Source organism: Triplophysa rosa, linkage group LG10 (genome assembly GCF_024868665.1).
Source record: "Triplophysa rosa linkage group LG10, Trosa_1v2, whole genome shotgun sequence".
In the NCBI taxonomy this organism is placed as follows: Eukaryota; Metazoa; Chordata; class Actinopteri; order Cypriniformes; family Nemacheilidae; genus Triplophysa; species Triplophysa rosa.
Window position 1 is genome coordinate 13,640,098 of NC_079899.1, and position 21,799 is coordinate 13,661,896.

The following is a 21,799-nucleotide window of genomic DNA, read 5'->3' on the forward strand; positions in this document are numbered from 1 at the left end:
TTATAACAATTAGACCAATACAGTTTATTTTGTTAAGAATACTCGATCTCTTGATTTCTCTGATATACCCCGCCTTTGCAACCCTCTACTGGCGTTATCCGGTAAGATCACGTTTCCCTTTCCACGCATTTGATTCACATTAAGTATCTGAACAAACATATATCTTTAACAGATTAATGATAAGGTAGAAGGATATAAACCCTCTTTTGTGTGTGTCAATCGCTAGGCGGTGATGTCGAGGTTTATGGGAGGTGATTATTGGCCATCAGCAGTAAGACACGCCCCCGGGGCGTTCCCGCGGCTTAAATTTACTACACTAAATTACAGCGCACCGCGCACGTACACTGCGTGGTTCTGAGAAGTATGACCGAAGGAGCCGCGGCTCAGTCTGACAGCGAAAATTCACAGCAGACTCACGTGAACTTGCCATGACTTTCTCAAAGAATCCCTTTTGCGCTTTCTTCTTTGTTGCATTGTTGTTTTTGACTTTAACGTTTGTTTTGAAGAAATGGCACTTTGGTCTGCCGGGGACTTTTGGTGATGCTGCTCGGCCAGATGGTTTGACTCCCGAGCGCGACAGATTGCATCAACAACTGAAGGAAAGACAACAAGAACTCGAGCTACTTTACATCACATCTGATAATGCGCTATCTTCAAAGGGATTTATCGATCCGCATCTGGCCGTAAATGAGAGCATACGTTCGGAGAACCCTGAAATGGATATTGGCTGCGAAGAACTTCGTGTCATGAAAGCTGTTGACTTTCTTGGTTCGGGTTACACAAAAACGGTGTTAAAAGCGGTGTTACCTCAAGGATCCTTCGTAGCGCTGAAATCTGTGAACCATCAAGGCACTGACATGAGACATTGCATGGAAGATTTTAAAGATCACCATAGCTGTCATGAGCTTGTTTCTTTCAAACTGAGGAAGGAGATTGTATTGTTGCAGGGATTGCAGCACCCCAATATTGTACAGGTAAGAAAAACGTTAATTTTGTTTGTGCGTCTAAATTATGCGTTTTTATTTTAAGCAATTGCGCACCACCTCTAAAAGTTGTTGCCATAATGCATAGTACATTGTGATTTTAGTGAATCTTCTAGTGAATTGTGACAAATTATGTATTTTCTATTCCAGTTGAAAGGTCAGTGTCAGGACAGCACAGTGGTTGGTGGCATCACAGCGGTTCTGGAACAGGGGATGCCACTTCAGATGATCCAGCTCCTGCAGAGCCCCTGGGAAGAGCGCTTTCGGGTAAGAGCAGCACCCCCAACCCTCCCATGGAGTGTTAATCAGAAACTCCCCACCCACTGTCCCCCACAGGGCATACCTGAGGTGGGGGTGGATGAAATTCTTCAGCCCGGCTGGATTAGCCGGAGCCCCATCTCCATACCAGCTGAGCGTGATCAAATGCTTTCATCAAATGCTTTGAGGGACAAATGTCCGTCTCAGATATCCATTAACTCTTCTTCGCCGGTGTGTCTAGTAGTAGTAGCAGATGATACTGTGTTTCGAGAGCAAGGAGGATATTTTCTTTCATGTTCGCTTTGGTATATAAGAAGCAGGTGCTGATACCCTATGCCTTTTGATTTTCGATGGGTTCTTATGACAAGTGCGTTTAAGCTAAAGGGCTGTAATCGAGTGACTACTCTTTATTTTCTTTGAAACATCTTTAATGCATGGTCGGGAGTTATTCAAAAGGTGTATGGTTTCATCCAGTTATATTTTTGAAGAACTGTGTTTTCAAAGGTATGTACGAGGGTGACTCAATACCTCTGCTATGCTCACTAGTGTTAGTGTTATGAAATACATGATAATGCTGTATGAAAAAATTGCATTGACGTGGTTAGAATTTTAGTAAAAACTCAATTATAAGGTTTATGGGTGGCTGTAGTGCGAATGGCTGGCGTACACTGTTGTCCACATGCATACTGTAGATCAGCTTTCTTTGTTGATCCTGAGGGGAAGTTCAGGTGTAAACAACACCTCAATAGTAGGGTGTATAAAAGAAGGAAAATCAGTTATTGCTACTCAAAATCTCTATCTTACACAGAAAAACATGGACGTATTTTGTACTTTCAGCGTGTTTTACCTTTTAAAAGAGTTTTTATCTCTTATCATTTCAAACCTGCATGACTTTCTTTATTCTGCAGAACACAAAAGAAGATATTTTGAAGAATGTTGGTAACCGAACAACAGCAGTACCCATTCACTTCTATTGTATGGACACAAAACCAATGCAAGACAATGGGTACCGCTGTGGCTCAATTACCAACATTCTTAAAAATATCTTCTTCTGTGTTCTGCAGAAGAAAGCAAGTCATACAGGTATGGAATGACAAGAGGGTGAGTAAATGATGACAGAATTTTCATTTTTGGGTGATCTATCCCTTTAAGGCTATTGCCCGAGTGACATATTTTGTCTGACTGAGTAAAAACTGAAAGACATTAATAATAAATGACCTGTATTTAGAACAAGCTGTTACTAAAACTTTTGCTTGCGGGTGAAACTTTTGTATCACAGGTCTGTCTTGGCTTAGTGAGACTTCTTCACTATCTCTCTTACTCACCGCTGGGTTCGGTGGCCCTGCTGGATTTCCAGCCTCGGCAGTTCATTACGGTGTCAGGAGAACTCAAGTTAACTGATTTGGATGATGCAAGTATTGAGGAGCCAGGCTGTGTGGAAGACTCAGACTGCCTATTGCAGTTTCCCCTTCGCAATTTCACCCTCAGATGCTCCCCTTCACGAATCTGTGAAGGCTTGAATGAGATGAGGAACCTCTACAACGCCTACAGGTGAGAACTTCCCACATTCCATCTTTATTGTTTAAGCCAGATAATAAAAAAGTTGTTTTAAAAGAGTCTCGCATGGTCGATGTCAGGAGTTGGAATCCTGATCCCTGCTCTGCTTGTTATGATTAATTATCCGCCCCGTCAAACATCTGAGCATCATTTGTAGCACGTTGATCTCACAGCTTGACTTGCCAACTCTGCCGTTGCCGGCAGAGTTTCAGATGAATTATATCAGGTCATTATTTTCCTTCCCAGGTATTTTTTCACCTACCTACTGCCTCATCAGGCTCCCCCGCTGCTGAAGCCTCTTCTTGAAAAAATAATGAACTCCACAGGTGAGGAATGGTACCTTATTTTTCTGTGAAAATCATTTGGTGGATTTTGGTTGCTTTTAACCAAAAGTGGTTGAATTATGAAAGCTTATTTTATATTCTTGTTACAGGGGACCTGAAACAAAGCATTAATGAAACACTGGTTGACTTCGAAGAGGTTTTGCGTATGTACAAGTCTGGCTTGCATCTGGAAAATCTGCCGCCGTTAATAATCAGAGGTAATGCTTTTATTTAAATGATGGATTATACTTCTTAAAGGGATAGATCACCCAAAAACTCGGTCATCATTTACTCACCCTCTTGTCAATTTAAACCTGTATGACTTACTTTTTTTCTGCAGAATATCAGAAGAAAGTCATACATGTTTGAAATGACAAGAGGGTTAGGAAATGATGACATTTTCACTTTGAAACACTCCTCAGCTCCCATTATGCGCTTATTTATCATAACTAGATATATGCTAAGATGTTAGCGTGACAAGTATGTTTTCAGCACCGTAAACCAAACGTACTTATGTCATAAAACGCGTGTAACTCAATCCATCTTCAAGGACTTTTATGCCTCTCTTTCTTTGACTCCCTTTCTGTGAGCTTTGACACCTATAAATCAATCACATGACCAGAGCGAAGCAGCACACATGCTTTAAATCGACCAAGCGTTGTTGAAGAATCCTCAACACAACATCTCCCTTAAAAAGGTTCAACACCTCAAGAAATATTTACTTCCCGGGTCTTTTCCTCCTTTCTTGAAATTTGGCAAAGCCATTGCTTCGGTATACATGTCTTTTGTCCCCATAAATGTGCACACACACACACACACATTTGGTAACCTGAGATTCTGCCACCTCTACTGTGAAGGAGAAAGCAGAAGTTCTCAGTTCTCTTAAACTCTCAGAGCATGCTAATATTTTGCAGATGGGTGTTGAGTCGATCTTGAAATGGTTTTGATGCATTTTTTCTCTTTGTGCAGATTATGCTGTCCTGAAAGGAATGAGGAGCGTTGGAAATATGGAATACAGATGCTGGCCGTCGTACAACCAGCAAGGCTGCGTGCTATCTGTTCACAGTACCAGAGAAGCGTCGCTCATCTGCAACTCTCACCCGCAGTGCACAAGCTTCTCTCTGAGCAAGGAAAGAACATGGACAGGTCAGTTTACACTACAACTTTGGATTTAGATTATTTTGCACATTGATCATAAGCAGCTTCAAGTAAACATTTAAGTTTAAGATGTACAGAATGACTTTTTAATGTCTTTTAGTTTATATATATATATATTCCAGCTTTTATGGAAGAGCCATAGTGCTATGTGTTCTCTCTAAAATCAAATATACTTATTTTTTCTATGAAAGTGTAAAGACAAATTAAATACCTCAAAACAGACATCCAAGCCATAAAACAGTCTTATAAATGTATATTATTTGCGAAGGAATGTGTTTATAAATTATATGGTAGCAATAAATCCCTCGTACGACCTAACTTTGGCATAATTCAACAGAAAAACTTCAAAAACCATCATATAAATATCTATCTGATGAATAGGCCTTCAATAAAACGCTGACTACCTCTATTCAGCGTTATAAATCATCTGAACATATGTCTGTTGTGTCTGTTTGGAACGTGCTGTGTCTAACCCAAGGGCTCGCCTTGCCTTTACTTGTCTGCAGGTCGACTTCTTGCCTCTTTCAGAAGTGGCTTCAGCCATCTGGTTCCAGATGTGAACTCGGCAGTGTATATGAGGAAAGTTAAAGCCTCGGGAGCCATGCTTTGAGAAAGAGAGGAACTGGGGGAAGGGGAAAAATTGTAGACAAATGAATGTGTTATATTTATAGGCGTCTTACTCAAAGGCGTTTGATCCCTCTGCCAATCCTACTCGCTGCCAAGGAGCATTTAAAAGGATTTCCCTTCAGGTATAATTAACCTGTGGATAAAAAAGGAGAAAGAAAAATACAGCCTTCCAACGTTTTTATTTTCCTTCTGTGTTGCGTTCACATGGCACGGTCCATTGGAAGGACATTGAGCCCATTTTGCTCTGGCTAATGCCTGCAGGAGGAAAAGAAAACAAGCTCTTTCACAGATTTACTTTGATGTTAATGAGGCCAGAAGTTTGCTGCGTTTTGTTGGATGCCAGTATGTGCCGAGAATCATGTCAATAGGCGGAAAACTGCTGAAACCACAAAAATGCAGGAATGTTTAGTGGGAACCATTGTTCCTCATGGATTACCCTATATAGGGTATACGGTATATATATGGTGGTGTCCATACCAAATTGAAATGAACAAAATGTTTGGATTATAATTAAAAGAATTCAAATAAAAGATATTCTTGGTATTTGCACATATAATACCTAAAAAAAGCTTTTTCTTGTTTTCTCAGATGTTTGGACTACACTATATGTATTGGGTATTTATACTTTCATCCTATGGGTGTGTCAGTTTTCTTGTTCTTTCAGAGAAAGAGATTTACATGTCATTTATTTGGTTATGTTAAGTTTGTATTTTGTCATGTTGTAATGCTTTCGTCTATAAACTAAGAAATAAAAAACTTGTTTGTTCATTGCGTGTTTTTGCTCTCATTACCAATGGCATTTTATTTAGATTAACAAACCAGCAAACAGACGAAACCAATGCAACTGGAATTTTTAGTGATTTCGATTAACTAAAACCTTGCATCTTGGCAATAACTACACAAAATAAATTACCATCTGAATGGTATCAGCGCCTTCCATGAATTCACTTCTCAGCCGTCAGTCTTTACCTTCTGCCATTCTCCTGCTTTTATTTAACAAACATTTCTGAGAAAACCTCCACAGCACACACAAAGTTTATACAAAACCCTTCAAGCGCATGCCAACAAATCACTTGTGGTGTCATTATAGTTTAATCGTTACATGTAAATGCAGCTTGTTTGGGTGGCCTTTCTTATGGAGAAGCAAAAAAACAATGGTGCATTAAGAACAATTAAAGTAAATCTGCTGTTAACACACGAATGGAGCGGCCATCTGCCCTAGTTAGGGGTTTCCATTCATGAGGACATAGATATGCACAGATAAGCCCAGGGTTAGTGTATGGATTCAGGGGCAGGAGATCTTTAGGTGGGAGTTATTGTCCTTTTTGAATTTCCCCTGAAGCTCCTGGGGTTTGGCCACTGATAAAATCTTATCCAATTATACTACATCACAGAAACACTTAAAGTGAAAATAAATTAAATGTATTTAAATGTATTAATGTAATTAAATGTAGTGAATCAGCAGTGATGGAATTTTCCAAAGGTTTACCCCCCCCCCAGGTACAATCCTGTTGTAGCGTCAGCAGATGTTGAGGTGATTTACAGCAATGCCACTACACTTATTTTTACACTGTTTTTAAAAGCACACAACACAACAGTCATCAAATGGGTTTGTAACCTTTCATACCACATTTAAATTGATGAAATCTGCTGTGTTTCTCTTGGCTTGTACTTTGATGTTGTAATGGCAGGCATGACTTGTAGTTGTTTTTGGCCAAACTCACAAAACCATGCATCACAGAACACATATGGAAACAATAACACACTCTGTTCTAAAGCAGAGCATAGGCATATCTATAAAATAAAAAGTTCTCTTTTTCTCTTTAAATGCCTGTTTGTCCAAAAACATATTGAAGCATAGTCACTTTAGAGTTTATTTTATCGTGGTCATCTCAGAGGGAGAATACAAAGAGAGCTTTTCCTTTCTTCTTTAGCAGTGTCTCCAATATAGTGGGACTATGTTGCTGTGGGTTTTAACTGACAGCTGGGCCGTTGTGTGGTGTTGGAGTAGATTGTTATTGCGCCCTGCTCTTTCCCTGCCATTTTGTTTCTTTAGTTTCCAGTTTCACTCAAGTTATTTCTATTACTCTTATTCATGACCCCCATCTGGAAATGATGCAGCCCAAAAGTAAGCCAGAGCTTGTGGTTTAGGAATATGTTGCATTTGTGTTTGTAAAGCTGTAAGGAACTTCAGGAGATTTCTGTGGACGATATAGTTCTCTACCTTGTGTAGATTGAATCTGTAAAAACAGGATTGGCAAAAGCAAAAGTCTTGGTATTGATGGACAATACAAAATGACTTTATAACAATGATGAAAGATCATTCATCATTTAAATTATTATTGATATTATTTATATATTTATAAACTATTATTTATATAAATTCCTCGATGTGATCAAATTAGCTTTCACTACTAAACATTTTATGTGCACCGTGCAAGATTCGTTCGAATGAATCATTTTCCATAAGCTACCAGGTCAAAAAAACGGTTCTATATCAGTTCAAATGATTCGCTTGAATGAATCGTGTTTTGGGACGTCGGGTGGAAGATTCTACACGGTTTTATAAACGATTTATTTCGTTTAAAACACTGCTTTCGCAATATTAGGAGAACCGCTAATTAGCGTTGTCGCGATACACCACCAACGTTACTTAAGTGAGCTAACGTTAGTTGGAAAAGTATGCTAGCCTATTATGTTGCGCATGCTACTGAAATCCTCGCAGATTTTTGTGAATTTAATGAAACAAATGTGCTTGCCGTATATGATTACTAGGAAGTTCCTAGTAGGAACTACGTCATTTTAAAATAGAAGAATAACAAATAACTTTGTTGGGATAAAACCTAAGCTGGATCCAAGTTTCTGGGCAAACGTTCACGGGCCTGCTGTCCATGACGTCATTAAAGCACGAGCGGCAATACGATTCGTGATACACACCCTTAACAGGTAACATCTTTCCTTCTTTATGTTTAGGATTCATGTGTTTTAAATGGAAATTCCAGAAGCAGTCTCAAGGTATGCGCATGCATGTGCTTTGTGATTGAAGCTCCGTGTGGTCCTCAGATGCGTTAAATCGTTCCGTGTCATCTATCATAGCAGATTCATCAGGGATCTATTTTCCACTTCTGTAGACTGACACAGATTCTGTAATTCGTTCTCGGTCTGGTTGGCTGGCCTTTCTCTGCCCGAGGCCTGAACACAGGGCTCGAGGAGGCTGTAGGCCTAGTTCTGGTGCAAGGCCAGCTGGTAGAAGAATCAAAGCTAAGCCTTTCGGAAGGTCTTCTAGCTATGCCTGCTTTACAGTTTCTCATGGGGCCTTAGAACATTCTTATTGAAGTTAGCGAAGTGTTTGACATGGCCTGAGCTTTGCTGGATAGAAGTGGTTGTTGTAGTTGTTAAATGTTTGGGTGAACCATCCCTTTAAAAATGAAAAGAGATTGTATTTAAACCACCAAATATTGACATTCTCACACCATATCACTATGGTGAAAACCTTAGGTAAAAACTTTTGGACGTTTGGACATGTGGAATTGCCCGTTTTTATGTACTGTATGCTAACTTATTCCAGATGTTTCATTTCTACATTATGACGTTGAGGCTGATTTACATCTAGCTGTCGAATCAACTGCTGTTCATTTTCTTGAACTGTGAGTTTCAGAGACCCAAATCCCAAGTCGTTTATTCAATAGTTTTACTCTTATCACAATCTCTCTCTAAAAAAAAAAAAACGCTAGGAACCTGCACACTGTGTTACGTCTCTGCTGTAATTAGCAGATTGCCCCAATATCCATAAAACAGTTAAGGGATCAGTCAGGAGACTGTTAAATTTGGTACCATTAGGAGTTCATTAGTCAGCATCATTACAATAGAGCCAGCCAATTTCTTTCAGGAATATTAATTAAATGCAAATCACGGCCAAATGGACTACTGAGTCATGAAACTGGCTTACTGTCAGTCTTGTTAGGGCAGTTCTGGAAGCGGTCGGCTGCACGACGCCCTCCAGCTTTAGGCTGGCTGAGGTGATTTGTCCAACTTCTTTTTAAATTACGTTTTCAGTAATATCTAAAGACGTAATCTGTGGTGTTGTAAATCCTGTCATGTGGACGAACAGGGAAAAAGGCCTCTTTTAAACAATTTAGCATGACTCGCCGACTATTTACGATCAATTTGTGATAATGGCCGCCAATTTTGTGTGTTTCGGGAGTACATTACATTTATATTTATGCATTTGGCAGACATTAGGGCAGTACAATAATTTTCGGTGATTAGCCTACTCTGAGAAAACACCTAAAATAGTGATCCAGATTCCATGGGGCTGGAGAGGTGGGGGTTTAAATTAACATTTGGAGGTTGCTTTTGACATGGGGGTGAAGTTACGTTTGGAGAAAGTGAAACCCCCAAAGAAAATGTGCAAATAAGGAATCAACCATGTGGAGGGTCTCAGAGGGTCTGTGGAAGCCCTGAAGAGCCAGGCGACAGAGCCAAACTGATTCAGAACCATGTGAATTACTTTCATGTCTGTGATGTACATCCACAGCCTAAACAATGCAGGCAGACTATAAAAGCACTATGACAACTGTAAATAAGACAAGTAGAACCCTACAAAGGTGTTGACGGGGACCTCAGATTGACCTTCAGTGTTTTCAGAGAGACTCCCCCAAAGCAAACAAGTTTCTCAAACAATAGCAGAACCTACATGCAAAAGCAGGTAAAAAAACCCGAACCCATCTATTAAAAGTTACAAATTGTAAAGTCTACAATTGCATTATGTTAATGAATTCAGTCATTCCCAACAAGGGGTCTGAATACCCACAGGGGTAGTAATGAGGGAAGTCTTGGGGAAAGATTTCTGTTTATTAAACCAATGAAACAGAGATATGAACATAACATCTTGGTTGCTTTTTTAAGGAAAGAAAACAAAATAATGTGTGCAAGTTGTAAAATTATTAAGATACAAACATGTGCTGCTTGGCGTGTTTTATTTTTACAGGGAGTATCACAGTGTTGGTTTTAGGTTACACGAATAATAAGAATAACAATCACCATGTTAATTAAACATCATCAAGTAAATAATGAGTTAAATGGAAAATATTGATAAAAGGGATTATTATTGTACTTTGGGAAAAACTATGTCATGTACTATAGACCATATATGGGATCTTAAGGCCTTTTCTTATAGACTGTTTCATTGGACGCGCACACGCCTGACCGCAGTTGACTTACGGTTTGTGTTTGGCTAATAATATAACAAATTAAATGAAATATAATTCATCTTAATATTCGTTTGTATTATAATTGTATTAAATAAACAATTATTTGAATTTTGTTGTATGTTCTTTTGATTAGATAAACAATTTGTTGAATGGGTCCTGAAGTTTTATCCCATTTAAAGAAACCGTTTGTTACATTGACATCTAGTGGTTGAGCTTGGTATAGCAGTCTAAATTCAAAATATTGTTTTTTAAGACCAGTTTAGCCAAGTAATTGTTCTTCTCGGTTTCTTTTGCTTGTTATCAGAAATAATCTACAGGCACTCTATTATTTGTGAATGTGTTCTGGAAATGAACTGTAGCCCACGAACGCGCACTCGCAGCAACGTTTGTTTCTATTGTCGCTTTGAAACCGTCTATATACGCTACTGTTCAAAAGTGTAGGGTCAGTTCTTTGTGACTATTTCTTTATGACTATTTTTCCATTTAAATGTATGCTACAGTAGTTTAAACAATACATAATTTATACACATTTGTAAAGCAACCTCATTTATGTTTTAGTTGGCTGTACAGCTATTATCTAGCCATATTCAATTCAATTTTATTTATATAGCACTTTTCACAATTTTCATTGTTGCAAAGCAGCATTAATTAATAAAAAATGTAATAAAAATAACACTGGGGGGGGATTAAAGAGAATATACGGTATTAAGATACATGGTATTATCGCACGTTTTTGCAAGTATTGTACACTGATGTCAGTGGATTGTCAAAAACAATAAATTATTCAATCGAAGTATATTTAATTTAGGTATATTATTAATTTAAATATTGTTATCAGGACTGGGAGCCTACAATTACAAAATACCAGAACAATTAGCAATAAAACCAAAACATGCTTAACTGGCATTCCACTTTCAAACACAAATCATAAATATTCAAAAATATATCAATAAGGTTTGCTATGATAGTGCCACCTGATGGTGATGGTGAACAAACTGTCAGAACACACCAGCTGTGAGAGTCCTTTGAGACTCTTAATCAACAACTGAATCTGAATCTGTCCTATAAATTCTCCAATATTTTAGTCTCATAATAATGGGACGAGGAAGTGTGTGAGACCAAACAATTCACTCAGAGGCTCCTTTTAAAAAATAATAGTGTCCATAGCTTGTTAATACTGTAAAACCATAATTAATATGAGATCTTTAAACAGTGTAAGAGACTTTCAGATTTTGCAGGCCCAGTCAGATTAAATGGATTCCCAGCAGGAAAAAGGAGGGAGGGTGTAAACATGTTTATTGGCCAAATTCCAATCGTAGCCGGCCCATGAGTGCTTGATTCTCTCTGCATCCCATAGTTCTCAGCTGGCCGACAAGGGCAGAGGCAGAGGGTGTACGCAATCTCAAAGAGCCATTCGTTCATCAGCCAAGATTTGTGTTGGAAACTTTTCATTTCGAAATCCATCTGAGCGTTTTCCATTTTACTTTCCATGACAGGGAATTTCTGGATTTATCCTGTTTTAACCTGACAAAACAGGACAGGACAAAGACAAAAAAGTCATAAAGGTCACATGTTCTTAAAGTTTTGACTACAGTCAGTTAATTATTTAAATTATATAATTACATAACATTTTATTGGTTTCCTGTCGTTTATTTTCCATTAGTTCTCTAAGGTTTATGAACCTTTATCAGAGAATATGTTTGTTTGAATGTAGGCTGTAAAAAAAATTTCAGGTGTAATGTGAATGAAATAAAAAAAATTATGCATCACAAATGTACTTTTTCATTTAACTAAATCTGCATGATTTAAAACATTTTAAGGAATAGATCATATACACAAGCTGAACTTTACATATCTACTTTTTAATTTAGCTAGGTCATTGTTATTTCAAGATTTCTCCATAAATTATCTAAACAAATTGTGCTTGCCGTTGATGCTTTTTTGTGCTTGCTGGGGATTGTAAGGAATTGGTCTGTATAGTTGTTTTTAAACACTTTATATTGTGAAAAGCTTTAAGCTAACAGTATTTTGGCTGTCCTCCATAATGGCTACATTTGGCAGGACATCAGCTCGAATGGATGCACATTGAATTTTGGATGCACGTGTGTGTTGTCACCACTGGGCGTCACTGTGCAGGCATTTATAAAACCTTTGGTCAGGTCCTCGTTTTCTTTTAATACATGGACCTTGACCACACCTTTATTTGGAACACTGACCACATCTAGGTCCCTGACACTCAACTCTAAAACACTGATCAATGAATTTAGGTCGATCAGAAAAAATGGAAAATAATCTAGTTTATATTATAATATCTAAGGCTTTACCTTTTTCATTGAGGGGTTGTTTCCACACACACACACACACACACCACACACAGATTTTGTGCTCCTCAATCTGTCGACACAAGAACCGCTGATTTTTATTTGTTAGTGGGCAGCTCTGACCTGACTCTAACTTGGCCTGTTTAATCCTCTGAATTTAAATGAAGTAAAAACTACCCATGGCTAGTAAACTTTTTAATAATGAGCATGCTTTGACTCATAGTTCTATCAAAAATAGCCCCTGTACATTCACTTTACATTTTTCATAAAGGATCACACTAAAGGTAAAAGTTATGTGGTTATCTTTTAACAATAAAAAATGGTAGTTTCACCAAGTTTCTTTTCAAAAACTAAAGCCCATGGCTCTCGAGCCGCATGTGGCACTTGTGCCCCCTGCTGCGGCTCCCTGCAGTCTTTAAAGGCCGTCTTTATGCCTGGTATTAAGATGCGTTTTGGTGGGTCGGATCACAAGTGGATGAAAGAGACACATACCCGTTGACACCTGCTGCTGTAATCCATCTATTTTGTATACCCCTTCTGTCCTGATTTCTTCAAGAAATATCTGAAAAAGCATACACATTTACCCAGCCATACACCCTTGCTTTTTCAGATATTTCATTCGTATAGACGAAATAAGTGCATGCAATGTACATATGAGCGCGACCGAAGATGACAGAAAAACATACAGAGAGCAGTGGTTTTATTTCTGCTTTGACAGACGTGAGACAGCGCCGAACACTGTATGCGTGTGTGTTAGAAATGGAATGGTGAGAAAACATTCTGCTTGGTACATTTTTCGTCTTTAAACCAAACTTTTAGGTCTTTAGCCGGCATAGTTTAAATCCTGTCTGGCTAGCGCGCTTCTCATAATGTTTAGAGTAGGCGGTCTCTTGTGACTGTTCATCAAACGCCGCAAAAACAAAAGTTCACAGAAAAATGCTGAAGTCTAAACTAAAGCAGCGCGTGCAACACTGCGACGCTACTCTCCTATTGCAACACTCCCACTTATTGCCAGGGACAAAAATGTATAAATTGACCATAATCTGTATTTATCTGTATCTTTTTTATATATTTTTATTCTGTGTTAGTGTTATTTGTTTGCAACAGGGGGCTGAGAGTAACGCGATTTCAATCCTTTATATGTATATACTGTACATGTGGCAGAATTGACAATAAAGCAGACTTTGACTTTTGATAATGTAGTCATATATAACAAGGCCCACCTAAATTCTCCTAAACTGTTTTAAGATGAAATTAATAGCTCCATGTCAACAGATTCAATTATGTAATGTCATATTTTCGGGGGGGTTTATGTAACCACTGGATGGCAGAGCGTACATGCACAGAGACTACAAACCTCAACATAAAATAAGGCTGATAAACTTATCATAGTTGCCACTATTTAGTCATGACTTGATACTTAGAAACTGAAGGATGTAGCATCATTATAGCAATAAATAAGCTCTTTATTTTATAATACAAGCAATAAATTAGATTCATATTTGGTTTACCTTTACACAAAGAAATTTTATTTTCCTATATATTAACTGTCAATTTTTTATATATTTACATGGGCAGTAAAAGTACTTTTTGGTGCTTACTCGGTGTTACACCATGTAAGTTGGTAGCGATAACGCCACCTGGTGGTGTTCTTACAAACTGTCCGAATACAACCACTGTGTAAGTATCAAAATTGGTCTAATGCAAGCAAATTAATCTGTCCAATAAGTTAACCAATTTTTTTACTCGCATTCATTGAACGAGGCAGCAGTGAGACCAAACAATTTACAGTCAGTGAGACCTGCACCTTTAAAAATAATAGTTTCTGTACCATATTATTTTTCAAACAATATGAGACTCTTCAAACAGTGTTAAAGCGTTTCTCTGGTTTTATTTTCGTAAGACAGTTGGAGTTTACTCAGTTTTCTAAATAGGAGCGACAGCATTTATATCCTGGAATGGAGCCTTTAGGCCCTGTCAGATTAAATGCATTCCCTCCAGAGAGAGGAGGGAGGGTGTAAACATATTTATCGTCCAATAGTGGCCGGCCCGTGAGTGCTTGATAGGCATTCTCTGCATCCCATAGTTCTCAGCTGGAAGGCAAGGGCAAAAGTAGAGGTCTGATGGTGTACGCAATCTCAAAGAGCCATTTGTTCCTGATCTGAGAGACTTTTCAATTCAAAATCCATCTGAGAAATTTTCCACTGTACTCCACGATGTCAGTCTGTGAGGAGCTTCCGATGGGTGAGTATCCACTAACAGGGAATTTTCTGGGTTTATCCTGTTTTTGGCCTGGCGCCATGGTGACAACTCATTCTGCAAATATGTTCTCATACTCTGCTTGATGAGAGTTTAAAGGGAGTTGGCCTTATATGGCTTCTCTCAGACGGTTCGTCTGTATCCCCTTAATAGAGAAGCTATCGCTTTACAAATGTTCTTGAGCTCTGCATGTGTGTCTGTCAGCGAAACGGGGGAGATGCTGTGTTAAACCCTTTACAAATTATTTACGTGGCTCATATAAAGTTTAGAACAGCTTGTATTTATAGTATCTGCTGTGTTGAAATGTGCTTCCTGCATTACAGTTGTGTACATTTATAAGTGTTCACGTAATGCACGCTTGAATCGACACACATAGAGTCCGGGAATATCTGAATGCTGGCTGCACAGCAAAAACAATCGGGTATAAATAGATCTTCTCCCTCCTGGTGTTGGGAACAGTGCTGTTTACCAGACGCTTTACCTGCTTGAGCATTGTACAAGCCCTGTAAACTGAAGTAACACTACAGTCTGAGGTAAAACTGATCGTATACGAGATTGTGTTTTTTCTTTAAATAAATATGTCCATAATTCATCATTATCATCATTGCTGTCTTATCGGTTATTAACCCTGTAAAACTCAATGATATGTTACATTCTTCTGTTTTGTCATTTCGAATGCCACTGGGTATGAAGGACAAAACTGTCATAAAGGAATGGTTAATATTTGAAGGTCTGTGATGAGATTGTAGTCTATGTGCTATCGTTGTGGGTCACATGAAGCTCATTGCTGTTATGTGTTTGCAGAGACAGTGTTATCATTAGTCAGGAATCTGGCATGTCATTGCTATTTGCATGCCGCTGCAATTAAAAATGCATGAAGCTTTAGAGCAAGTGTGTAGAGGCTTCCGGTTGTTTGACGTTTTTTACTGTTTACTGTAGGGTGGGTCTGTTTTTGAACAGCAATTTCTGTAAAGGTCCTGGAACATGCCTTCAAACAGCCTATTACTTTTTAAAATCGACTTCTGTCATCATTTATCCCCCTTATGTCATTACAAACCTGTATATGAATCTTTCTTCTGTGGAACACAAAAGATGATATTTTGAGAAATGTCCATAGAGGTCAGTAGGGGCCAATGTTGTTGGTGCCCAACATTCTTTAAAATAAATTCTGTCTTTTTTATTTTGGGTTAAAATAACTCTTTAAGAACATTCATATCAGGTTTTTGATATCAACTTGCACTTAAAACGTTGCTGTTGACTCACATCTACAGTCAGATAAACATCGTCGCTGTCCATCCGAAACCTTGGATGTCCAAATCCGCTGTTTTCAGGAAATGGTAAAAACAGTGTATTTTTTAAAACGGAATAAATACTGTGTTGACAAAGTTGACAAGCACTTTTTAATACTTTTTAATGGTATATTTTTGCAAAATCCAGTGAAAAACATAAAGGACATAATAGTATATAATAATAGGGTATAATAGTAATGATTTATGGCAAAAAATAAAATCGCAAAATATGGAGATGCAACATTTCAGAAGGACAGCAAAGATATAAAGATATGTACTCTATAAGTTCTGTGTGACAACTAGCCCCGGTCTCCCAGAGTATATTACTAAAATGTTGAAGACTGCCAGTAGTTTGTTACTGTCACTCACTAACATTCATGATTTGATGAGCATGGACCACTGGCCAATGTTTCCCAAATGTTGGAATTGTTGTCCACTATAAAGCAGTCTATGTCTCTGATTTGGTATTGTCATAAGAGAGCACGTAAACGTATAACCTTGAGCTGTTTACAGAACTACTTCATTAGTCTGGAATCCCTTTCAGAATTGTGAAGAACGTCTTTGTTTAATGAGGCTCAGGGTTTAATGAATCCACTTTGTGTAATTATTGGACTTCTGTATAAAAGAAGGTCATTTGTTTATCACAGACTCAGTATTACAATGTCCCAGATTAACCACAAACCCTGCAAGAAAAAAATCATGTGACTCACACATTCCTATAATATCAGAACACTTTGTTGAATCTACATTCAAAAACAGTGATAAAAGTGCAATTTTGCAATCATAAATAAAAACACAATTAAGCTTATTATTTTAAATGTAAAAATTACTTTAAACTTGATCTCACTAATGCATATTAGGAAAGGCAATGAATATGAATTTATAATTACTAATAACCTCATCAAAGTCTCACCCCTTAATCAGCATGTAATGAAACATGAAAGATGGAAATTTCTCTCATATTCCCTTAATACACCCCTCTTACAATAATAGAATACAATAATTATTCATTTCATTTGCTTCTAATTGGAATTTAGTTTAGTTTCAGGTCCGTTTCAATTCGTTTTCAAAAATCTATTAACTTCTGTCAGCAAATATTTTTGTATGCATGTAGGCTGTAAACATGTTGTCATGTTAAATGTAAAATTTATATATGCATATTAATATATAAAAATCAATATGATACAAGTAATTTTAAGTTCATTTAAGCTCACTTTACATAAACTGAGGTTTTTGCATAAACACCCTAGGGAATTTGCCATTGTCGCTTTTTTTACAAGCTGGGGATTGTAAGGTATTGGTCTGTATAGCTATTTTGGAACCTTTCATATTACGAAAAGCTATATACTAATGTCTTTGAGGCTGTTTTCAATAATTGCTGCATTTGACTGGACCTCAGATTGAAAGGAAATTTTGGGGCACAGGCCCATTGTAACCACAGGGTGTCGCTATTTCATCATTTTTATTAGCGAATAGTGAATGGTGCATTCGTTAAACCCAATACTCCCACCAACTTAAAGGTCGTCTAAAACAAGCGACAACTGTGTTATACCGTTTAGTTGTTTACTAAACATGTAACATTTGTCTGATTATATCAACAATATAAAAAATCTGATGTGGAGAAAGTGGGATATTGACAAAGCCTACATGGGACACACCTACTTATTGTGTGCCATACTACTGATCGAATTGATATTGATTATAAGGTTCTTTATGGAGAACAGTGTCTGTGGTCATCTGATCTCACATGGGTGGCTATAAAGCTTGTTACTTACATTTACACTATTTGTGATGTATACTATCCTCTGTGGAAGCTGACACTCCTGTAGGTGTGACAAATAGCCAACAGCCTTCATTTCTTTCTATTTTGGCAGGCAAGAGAACAAGTGTTTTTCTGTCTCCACCACTCTGTCGTAATGAACAATGAATAACAGAAATCAGCTTAGAGGTGGACCATCTTGAAGCACAAATCTGCAATGCATGTGCAGTTCAAGTATAAATTGCAAACATCTGTTATAGAAGTTATCTTTGCTGTAATAAATCCTGAACTCAGCATTAGAAGGTTTGATGGTTGTTTATCACATTAAACAGCATTCTGTGATTTTCATTTCAAGAGAAAGGAATATTTCTGTATAATGACCTCAGTTATCTGGTCTAGGGAGGAGCATTTCCATTTCTAATGCAATTCGATGGTTTCGTGTTGGCGGGCTTTGCTATTCAAGACTGTATATTGATCGATTGGAGTAACCCGATTGTTCGAGACCAGTAACGTAAAGTCCCAGTAAAAGCATGCTGTATGTTCACACTGTGGAGGAAAGCACTTCTGAGTCCATTACTTGTGTTATATCCCATTAAGATCCCATTAGAGGAATGTGATTTATGGGCCTGATGTTTTACTCGTGCAAGAGATCTGAACTGGCCTGTAATTGGTTTGACCAGTGAACTAGTCATGCGATTGAATGTAGATATTCTTTAAATCTTTGGACAGTTATTTACCGAAATGCACATTTGCTATACTTAAATTTGAAGATCTACTAATGGTATAAAAAAGAAAAGTTTCTCTATGTGTGCAGGTGTGAAGAGGAGGTATTTATTGTTGTATAGGTCTATATTCTAGACTAGAGCATCATGTACAGTATCTTTTTTATAAAGCAGGAAATGGGGGATGGGGGGTGTACATGTATTCAGCAGGCAAGTCAGATATGATTAATTTTATTTGGCTTTTCTAGTTAACTTGACCAATTAACCACACCTGCATAATGATGTCATTTTACTTACGGCAGTTCGTGGCATTGACATGAAATTTGGAATCTATTAATGCGTGCGTTCATGGACACGAATATCCCCATTTTTTTCGTGTCAGTGAGCACAACCTCTTTTTAATGTCACTCAGCACGACTTTCTTTTCGTGTCACTCAGCACGACTTTCAATACAGACTGCGTGTGTATTTACATTTATATATTTATAACATGATATCAAAAGAAGTCTTATATTTTAGGATGTGGCTAACTAACGCCTTACTTCACCCCAAACCCTGAAATCACAGCCGCAAAGGCTAATTTAGCTAAAAACGCGAGTTTCATGAGGTTGCAAAACAACTATAAATGGCTCCCCTAACCACGCCCCTAAACCTAACGTCACAGGGGAAAAGTCAAAACATACCAATGAGATCGTAGGAAATAGGAATTCACACGAATGAGCCACCTTGTAAAATAGGTATGAATTCCCATCAGATTGCGTTGATATATATTTATAAATATGAAAGATACCGTATTTTAAAATACATTCGAATGAAAGTCGTGATGGGTGACACGAAAAAAGGGGGAAATTCGTGTCAGTTAACACAAATTAATAGATTATGTGACAATGTCACGAATTCCCGTGAGACTGTGTTGCATTTGAATGTCAGCGAGAATGATATTGATATTGTGATTGATATTGTGAATATTGCATCTAAATTGACGTCCGGTACGTCGGTTAATTCTGGATTTGCAATAAATCCTTTTCACAGCTTAGAGGATCATGAGTGCTGCTATTTCAATCCGAAGAGCAGACAATCCCTGTTTTGGGGCTGATGACTGTAAGATGTAGCAAGAGGGTGACAGCGAGAGAATGTGTATAAAACAAATGACTGGAGAATTACATGTTTGATACGGCATTACATTATTTTGCTGTATATTTTATGGGATAATACATATACCAATAACAGTGATATATGTCTGCTAGATGTTTGACTGAATATCAGAAGTTTAGATGTTTACCTACAGCTTTAAAGGTCCAGTTTGTGAAATTTAGCGGCATCTAGCGGTGAGGTTATGCGCTCTGTAGAGAAATTTGTCCGTTTAGGGCTACTGTAGAAACAACATGGTGAATTCCATGTAAGGAGACCCGTGGTGTATGTAGATAGAAATAGCTCATTCTAAGGTAATAAAAACATAATGCTTCATTATGTAAGGTCTTTATAATATACACCTCTGAAGACATAGTTATTTATATTATATTGCATTTGTGTCAATAGATCCTCCTTAATATCACACATTGCACCTTTAAGTGATTTTTACTTCATCAGTCCATTTTCTCAAATTCCAAAAGTAATGTCAATTGCCACCGCATTCATAACTGGATGAACATGTTGGATGCACTTTCCTTTTTATGCGATATTTGAAAGTCATAACAAACTGTTAGTTTGTCTGCAATGATATTACCTGGTCTTCCAAAAGTAGCCGGCGTAGCTCAGGGCTGTGTTTCAAAATGACTAAGAATAGATATTTAAAAGTCCTTCTGAAAGCTTCAACGTTATTTAGCCAGCATTTTTATGTTTGACCTTTGCATTCAGGGATTAACGTTTCATCATTCTTTCACAATATGTATGATTATAAGTGGTTAAGTAATAATAATCTTGCTCATACATATGTAATATTCCTAAATGAGTTGATTAAATGTGCTTGGACAGGAGAGGAGAGAAGGTGCTGGCCCTGTAATAATCTGAACCTCCCACACTGACATGCTCTGTTGACCTTAGATCATCACCACAGCCTCCTGACTATATGAGATTCCATTAATACACATTTCAGATGGAGAAACATGTCAGTATTTTAACAAGAGACAGATTACTTTGCACAAAATGTATTCAATAAAAGCTTGAAATGATGATGAGCTTTATCTCAGTTTTGCATGACTATTGCATTGTCATAGTTCAAAGCCTTGCTTGTCATTTCCCACCATGCTCAAATAAATGTGCCTGAAATTGTTATTCTTGTCACTCCAACACAATTAAAATAGATACAATCTCTGCAGATGTCTGTAAGATTATTCCTTTTTAAAGACACTTTCTATTAATCTTGACCCACTAGTTAAATAATAAGAGAATATGTAGTGAATATGAAAGTTGCCTCATGGCATGGCGAAATTCTTTATATATTAGTGAGTTATTGGGTTGTAATACCATAAACCCTAATCCTTTGTTCTGTAGTGCATGTGATGGTTATATTACAGCAGATCCCCATTCAATTTCCTTTTGGGATAAGTTTGTGTGTCATATGTTTGTGTTTTGGGTATAAAAACAGTGTTTGCGATGTTTTTGTGATCAAGGTGCAGCCATATAATTGGGGAACAATAGGAGGGTGTAGCATTGTCCAGCTGCCACCCGAGGGTTCTCCATCCTTATATGAAGTATGGCCTCTGCTCCCCCCCAAACCCCCCCCTCGTCTATCTCTCTCTCTAGGGGGCCTTTGCATTCCCTAATCTCCCACCACTGCCACCAGTGTACAATATTTTCCTCTCTTTGCCATGAGATTCAATTTACACGCAGATGGCTGACACATTAAAATAATCATAAAGACCTTTTGCTGGTCTGTGGCTGAATTATAATGCAAGTAAAAGTCTAGATATGATTAGGAAACTACACAGGTTTCTTTAGTTTACTTTATTTCTAATGTTTTAACAATAACTTTGTAAATGTAATGTAGCGTAAATGTAAATGTAATGTAACAAAAAAATTATACGTAATTTTGACACAGATACTAGCCCGAAAGTTAGATATTAGCTAACTGTAGGGTTAAATATGTGTCAATATATTATAATATCTGTGCCCCAAGGGTAATAAATATAGGTTATACAGTGTCTTTATCCTCTTTATAGAGATATTATTATGCATTGCCACCCAATATTTCATTTAAAGGGGTCATATGGCGGAAGTACGTGTTTTTCTGTGTTTTTGGTGTGTTATAAGTTGCCCATGCATGTATTAGACACGTAAAATTGCAAAAATAAAAGTGTGGGAACAAAAGATGCATTCTATCTAAAAGCAA

General features: G+C 37.6%; 2 protein-coding genes across 3 annotated transcripts in view; both read left to right on the forward strand.

The window, feature by feature from the left end:
* Positions 1 to 360: 360 nt before the first annotated feature.
* pkdccb (protein kinase domain containing, cytoplasmic b) lies at positions 361 to 5,635 on the forward strand. The gene is made up of 7 exons (XM_057344344.1): positions 361 to 974; positions 1,134 to 1,250; positions 2,521 to 2,792; positions 3,045 to 3,124; positions 3,232 to 3,339; positions 4,091 to 4,267; positions 4,786 to 5,635. The coding sequence occupies exons 1-7, from the start codon at positions 429 to 431 to the stop codon at positions 4,887 to 4,889; spliced, it is 1,404 nt and encodes a 467-aa protein (XP_057200327.1). The 5' UTR covers positions 361 to 428; the 3' UTR covers positions 4,890 to 5,635.
* Positions 5,636 to 14,523: 8,888 nt separating this feature from the next.
* Positions 14,524 to 21,799, forward strand: part of eml1 (EMAP like 1) — a 44,335-nt gene continuing 37,059 nt past the window's right edge. Inside the window, exon 1 of one of the 2 annotated variants that reach the window (XM_057343779.1) lies at positions 14,524 to 14,684. In XM_057343779.1, coding sequence (XP_057199762.1) covers positions 14,657 to 14,684 — 28 coding nt within the window. In that variant the 5' untranslated portion in view covers positions 14,524 to 14,656. Of the gene's footprint in view, positions 14,685 to 15,161; positions 15,233 to 21,799 lie in introns of those variants that run through there. The other variant, XM_057343782.1, reaches the window with a different exon arrangement.